This window comes from Neomonachus schauinslandi, chromosome 3, assembly GCF_002201575.2.
Source record: "Neomonachus schauinslandi chromosome 3, ASM220157v2, whole genome shotgun sequence".
Classification (NCBI taxonomy): Eukaryota; Metazoa; Chordata; class Mammalia; order Carnivora; family Phocidae; genus Neomonachus; species Neomonachus schauinslandi.
The window spans coordinates 147070478-147077936 of NC_058405.1; the positions used below are offsets into that span (position 1 = coordinate 147070478).

The following is a 7459-nucleotide window of genomic DNA, read 5'->3' on the forward strand; positions in this document are numbered from 1 at the left end:
TCTTAGAAGTTCCTGAATTCTTATTCTGGAATCTGTATTAGGTTAGGCATGACATCCTCCACCAGTGTGTCTCTTGTTTTTCTTCTTCCTGGCATTGGAGTGACTCCAGCAGTGCAAAGGCAGAAAGGAAATACATGTTCAGGGATTGGAGAGGCTTTTGAAAAAAATCTAATGCCCATTCTTTGATAGTGCTCCAAACCAGATTAAACACAGCTGTCACAGAAATTGTGCTACTGTGATCTACATTACAAGCCTTGTCTACAGGCATACTCTGTAAAGAAGAGAATTAAACTTATTTTCAAAATTATGATTGCAAGATATATGGGGCTTAAATTGGGGAAAGCTCCAATTTCCCCACTTTATCCCTGCAACTGTATTATCAGAGTGGCAAAAATGAACTGTAGTATCCTTTTCCATTTTAAAGCAACCTGTTCTATCTCAGGGAAGCAACACTCAGGAGGTTACTATAAAAAAAGCATATATTTAATATTAATGATTTCTGCAACAGTTGCAAATCCTTGGAAAGGCTGATCTCCATGAGAGCATTGTTTTATTAATAAAACATCCCATTTTAATGTAGTGTAAAATATCTATCTACTATAACTTCTCGAAGTACCAATTTGAGAGTTTTGTTTATTGTTTATTGCCTCTTGTTTCTCAAGGTGAATGTTACTATTATCCGCATAGCAACAATTTGTGGTTAAGTGTAATTTATGGGACAAGGAAAAAAAATAATTCTTTAAATTTTTGTAAAACTTTTTTATAAGAGAATGAGGAAAAATACATTCAATTGCTATTATTTCGATTTGTTTTGGCCTTAGTATGTACTTCTTATGAAATTTTAAATCATCTTAACAGAGAATATAAGAGTTCTGTGTTTAACAAAAAGGAGTAGGTAAAATATACTGCATATAAAGAATAGAAAATAATAAGAAATTATGCTGAGAAGTATAATTAAGAAATTGTGCAACTAGAAGTTGCTATTATTTATGAGGCTCCATTCTAGGACATAAATTTATTTTAGGACAAAGTTGACATTGCACACTTGTAAAATAATTCCGCTTGGGCCTACAGTTTAAAATAAGGTTACAAATCAAGAAATTCATGCCCTATATTCCTCAGATAAAGTAACAGTCGTACTAAATCTGCATACACAATCCTTGCTCTAGACTGATGCTTGGTTAAAACACAGAATACAGATTTTAAGCTACAAACTTCCATAAACCACATTAAGTTTTACTATTAACTTTTATTTGAGGCTGCATACTTGACAATTGTCTTAACCCAAACTATTTCAAAGAGGTTGTCTTTGTAACTGTTCCAAAAGCATATCACAAAGTTAACTTGAAGTGGATATGTCTAGAGGTCTTTATTATGGATGGGTTTTGGCATTTGAACATTGTTTAACACATGTGAACAGTATTGATTAGCTTTATTCTCTAATTTCCATATGTAGTATCAGTTAAGAATGAAGAGAAGAGGAACTCCTAACTAGGACACTAATTACATTATCTACCTTACTGCTCTCTCACCACCTGCTAAGCCAGGTGACTTTCCAACCTTCCTCCCTGACTCTTGACAAATGTAATTCATTCAAGTTGCCTCTTGATCTTTGATTTTCCTTTTGACAAAGCAAATCCCTCATCCTTGGGTCTCCTACTTACTGTCATATCTCCTATAAATGCTGAAGTTGAACTCTATAGACTGGGGATTCTGGAGGCTTGGTGATCTCGCTGAGCAAAGCAAGGTAATGAACTCAGTAGGTTATAATCAAAATTTAGGAGACCTTATTTTGCTATTGAATACTACCACTATTCTAGGATTAAGAAATCCATAAACCTACACAGAATGGAGAACATTTTTACTTTGTATCTAAGGAAATGTTATATTTTTTTCTTAATCAAGTTAGTGCCAATCTGACAAAACTCATAAAAAATGTAGATTTAGAACTTGTTAAAGGTAAAAGAGCTCTATTTCCCTGAATGTGCTCATTTTATAGTCAAGGAAATAGGAGCTCAAATAGCAGAAGTGATTCCTCTAGTTCATAGCAGAGGTATGCCCCTCTGCGTGCCATATTTGTTTTCCTCACACCTAGTAATTTATACTGTGCTTTATAATTTATAAGATTGTTTTTCATACACTGTCAGTTTTTGACTGGAGCCAATTAACTTTGGTAAAAATAAAATATTGCATTTTTGGAAAAATATCAGTTAATATGAATTAGAAGAAAAAGAATGATTGAATTCCAAATCATTAAATATACATTAAATAGCATAATTTTATAGTAAATTTTATCTGCATACATTTTTTTCCTAATTTCACATTTTTGAAAAAATACCCTAACATTTAAATGTTGGTATTTCCTTTCACAAAGATACCATCTTTTACTTGGTGGATAAAACCCTCTATTGGTAAATATCCTGTATTCTTTGATACTACAGATAATGAATTTCATTTAATTGAAACATTGAACATTTCAGTAAAGATTAATTCAATTTTATAGAAAGCTATTTTAAAATTTGTAAATAAATACATCCACTGATAGTGTTTGTACAATCTTTGCGTGTGAATTTATTTTATAAATTTTGATTCAGTCTAGTAAGTCTTAAGTTTATCAGTCACAAAAGCATTCAACTCTTTCTCACACAATTAAATCAAAGTCAGAAAAATTAAAATACAGTTTGAATTTTGTAACTCTTTCATTTCCCAAGTTAAATAATTTGATCCCTTTGTTCAGTATTTTGTCATTCAAATGTAGATGACATAAATGGTAATTGGACCAAGTCAGCTTCTAGACCTTTACTAAAAGGAGTGTCTTTCTTGATCTACTGATATATTTTTTCATGTGCTAATGTAACATTTTAATCAGAAAATTATTTTTAGCTAAAACCAGTAAATAATTTAAATCACAAAAGCTATGTACACACACTAATGTTGACAAGAGCAATCACTTATTATTAAATATCTCCATTTACTTCTGCATATAGACTTTGACAACTCAAAGACATATATCAATTCAGGGAAATACTGGATATAACTTGCTAAAGATACACAATGCTGAGATTATCAAGGGAGTAGAGATCTGAGAACTAACAGCATCTAAATTACTGTTCAACAGATGTTAAAATAGCATGTGCATGGCTGTGGAATTCGACTGATCTAATACTAAATATCATTCTGCATTAGAATGAGAGTAAATATAGTGTCTGAAGACTTCCATACCAAATATCATATATGTTATTTTAAATTTTTCATTATATCCACTGAAATAAAACACCATTTCAAAGATTGTATGGATTTATGATGGAGTCCATATCAAAGAAAACTAAGAATTGAATTTCTAAGTGTCTTGCATAAATTCTAATTAGCATATAAATGAATGTTTACCTTTTTCTAATGTTGTCTCTGTCTTGGCCTGTGGATAAACTGCAAGAAAAAACAGTATGTGCGTCAATTATCAAAATTTATATAAATAAATTATATATAAATTTCAATTTAACAAACTAGGATGATGTATTTATTACCATTAAAATTATTCTTATACATAATATCAATAAATAGCTTAAATTTCTTATTTTCTCTAAAGATTAAATAATTTTAATTTTTATAGATATGAGGCCATCTGCATTTTAACGTAATAATGTCAAAACTGGTGTTGAAAGTTTCTAACACATTGACAAAAATAAGAATTCATGGTGAACTACATTTGCTATTCAAAACACCTATGATTGAAAAACATTAAGATAATGTGAAATATGAAAGTAATTCAAGCAGCATACTTTGCATATCAAAACAGATAATTTCTATAGAGACTTGGTAGTAGGGGTGGAAGAAACCAGAATTATCTCCTTTCCTGATTCCTTCCCCTGCTGCATTGTTTCAACCCAATCACAAGTTTTTATTATTATTTCCAAGTACAGAAGAGAAATGAAGCAAAAGGTATCTGTGACATATTTTTTGGTTTAACCTCAAAGAATTAATGGAATTTCTCCACTCAAAAACTAGAATGCTGCTTGTCTTTGACTCACTATATTCAAGTACGGATGCTAAGTTCTAATTTAAATGATAGGTGATGAAATTCAAATCAATATAATAAGTGAAGTTTTAATTTGCTCATGTAAACATTAGGAAGGCTGAGTGATGTTTGTTGTATAATCATGTTCTGCAGAGAAAAGCTTTGGTCAAGGCAGTTTATAATTAGTTGTATGGCCAGAGAGACAGGGGGTTGGGGGAATGAGTTGGCTTATATGCCCCTTTCAGCCAAAAATCAGCAGCTAGGTTATTCTTTGGAATATAAAATATCTTTGAAAGAGAAGGTAATGAGGCCTTTTTAAAAAGATTTTCCTATATTTTATTAAATAGTCTTTTTAAAAAGATATATATATAATTGTATTTTAAATATTAAGGAAACCTCAGGAGTCTTTCTCATTGTAAATAACCAACTGTCGATGTGTTTCAATTAGATAGTGGATTGTCATAATAAGCTTATATTGAAATATTTTAATGTACAATTAATTTGTTACAGTTTTAATTTATAAGGGCAAAGAAAGAATATATACAGATAAATATTACATCAGACTAGAGTGCTAAATAATCATTTTTACTGTTTTGCCTACTGACGGTAGCCATTGGATGGGAACATAGAAATGCTTGATTTCAATGTTCATGTAATATTAAAAGATAACTTGTTTTCTGATTCCATTCCAAGTTGGATTAATGTTAAGTAATTAACACATATTAAACAAAAAACAACCAAAAATTTTTCAAAATAATTACATTGATCTTGGCTAACTGTAAAATAATTAGGTTCTCAGCATAAAGAGGGCCACTGATTTCACTGGCTGCTTCCATAATATTCATACCTTATCATGGTAACTAAGCAGCATGTTTTACACATGCGTAAAAATTTAAACTCTGAACATAATGAAAAAAATATGTAATTTAGCAGATAGAGATATTAACAGGCACTGCAGGATAAAATGACATTTGATGTCATTATTTTCTAACGTTTCTAAGTGCTTTCAAGCCTACAGTCACATTATTTACTTGAAAGGATCTTTCCCTTGAACAAGTAATATAAATATTAGTATACATAACATTAATGATTTTGGTCTACGTGATTATCACATCCTCAGTGTGCACAGGAAGAAACTGAGCTTCAGAGAGTAACAACATTCAGGACTGAAACAAAACAAGCTTTCATCCCATTTATTTTTATTAAACTGTTATTCTATTCATAACATAATGTGTCCATCTTCGTAGAAAATCAGTTAACTCTGATGGTGTAGTCTATTTTTGACTATTCTATTCCACTGATTTCTGTCTATCCTTATTCTCACATCATTCTGCTCAATTTCGGCAGCTGTGCTATAACTCTTGAAATCAGGTAAAGTCTGGGGCACCTGTGTGGTTCAGGCTGTTAGCATCTGACTCTTGGTTTCGGCTCAGGTCATGATCTCAGGGGTGTGCGACTGAGGCCCACATTGGCTCTGAGCTCAGCTGAGTCTACTTGAGGTTCTTTCTCTCCACCCCACCTCCCCCCCGGCCCCGTCCCTCTCCCTGCTCACTCACATGTGTGCATGTGCTCTCTCTCTCTCTTTCTAAAATAAAAAAAATCTTTTTTTAAAAAAAGGAAATCAGATAAAGTTCTCCAAATTTGCTCTTTTATTCAGAATTGTTTTAGCCATCCTAGGTCCTTTGTATTGCATATCATTTTTAGAGTTGACTAATTAATATATAAACAAAAATGTGCTGGAATTTGGTATAGGATAAAATTTCCAGATCCATTTGGGGAGAATTTACATCTCAACTAAAGTGCACCTCTCAATCTATTGTTTTATATCTCTGTTCATTAAAGTCTTCTTTATTTGCCAATGAATTTTTAACAATGTTTTATAGATTTCATTGTAAATGTTATGTACTTTTTTATTTAAATCCATCACTAAGAATTTCATGTTCCATTATTTTAAATGAAATTGTCTTTTTAAGAATTTTGTCTAATTTTCTATTTGTTCATTGCCAGCATGTGTGTAAATATTTACATTGTCCTTTTATCCAGTGAGATTTCTAAAGTCATCTGCAAGTTCCTAAAATTTTTCATATATATAATTGGGTTTTCTCTCAGTCATGTGGATGCTCTGGGAGATGTACCATTTACAAATACTTACAATTATTTTCTCTAACTTATGGAATTTCACCAAATGCATGCAGTTTTGTTGTTCAGTGACAAACTCAAAGGGACTCTTGTTCTGACTTTTTAGCTTTTTCTCTACATATGTCCATACTCTCCCACATATTATGCCCCAAAACCCATTGACCTCAGTCTCCTAATCTCCAATCTCCATATTCTCTACCAGGGAGACCACCATCCTGTGCTTGGGCTCCCCTCCTTTAGCTATGGTTCAGAAGTGCCTTCATGCAGAAAGCTGGGGAGACTGGACTCACCTCACATGTTTCCCTTCTCTAAGGAATCACAATCCTGCACTGCCTTTTTTGTTTGTTTGTTTGTTTTATTTGACAGAGAGAGCGAGAGAGGGAACACAAGCAGGGGGAGCAGGAGAGGGAGAAGCAGGCTTCCCGCCGAGCAGGGAGCCTGATGTGGGGCTCGATCCCAGGACCCTGGGATCATGACCTGAGCCAAAGGCAGACGCCTAATGACTGAGCCACCCAGGTGCCCCCTGCACTGCCTTTTGATCCATGTCTGCCAACAGTTGCTTCATATATTTTGTCTAATTTTCTAATCATTTATATTATGAGAGAAAGTTCTGTTTCAGTGCTTCCATCATAGCTGAAGATAGAATTGTCTCTTTAGGTGATTTTTTAAAAGCCTAGCAATCCTTTTTATATATGCTGGTTATATCCTTAACAGTAATTTACTATACACAACACTCATATATTCAAACAATAAGTGGCTCTTGGAGATGTAATAAGGAGATGGAAGCCAAAGACTCATATTTATATGCTAGGTAGTAATGATGTTTAGAAGATACTGTAAGCAAGGAGGTCACTGGAGAACGAAATAATTATATTTGATTAATTTCTAAAGAAAAGGGTAATTTTTATATGATGGTGAAATAAAAGAAACAGGTATGTATCGTGGGAAAGAGGCCAGCTGATGAAAATGTTAGGCTGCTAAAGGAGAAAGTGAGAATTACAAAGAATGAGGCAACCAGGCCTCTAGCCAAGGTGCTGAACCTGAGTGCTATTCAACTCAACACAAAAGGATACTCGGCCCAGTATGGATGAGGAGGTATAATGAATGGAAAATGACCAGGCAATCACCAAAACCAGGGGCCCACCAGAGGATCACTGAACTGCATAATCTCTCTTAGTAACATTTCCAGCACTTGTATGGAGAAGAAAGAAGGAAATAAGTGCTCAAGTTCAAAGAAATATATTCACATCAATCCTTTTCTGTCAGCTCTGGAATATACAAAAAAAAAAAAAAAAAAAAAAAAAA

General features: G+C 32.9%; 1 protein-coding gene across 1 annotated transcript in view; it reads right to left on the reverse strand.

Moving 5' to 3' along the window:
* TFPI (tissue factor pathway inhibitor) overlaps positions 1-7459 on the reverse strand; it is a 34414-nt gene that overhangs the window by 18951 nt on the left and 8004 nt on the right. The window contains exons 3-4 of the mRNA XM_021703178.2: positions 5473-5489; positions 3388-3405 (exon numbers count right to left, since the gene is read on the reverse strand). Coding sequence (XP_021558853.1) covers positions 3388-3405; positions 5473-5489 — 35 coding nt within the window. The remainder of the gene's footprint in view (positions 1-3387; positions 3406-5472; positions 5490-7459) is intronic.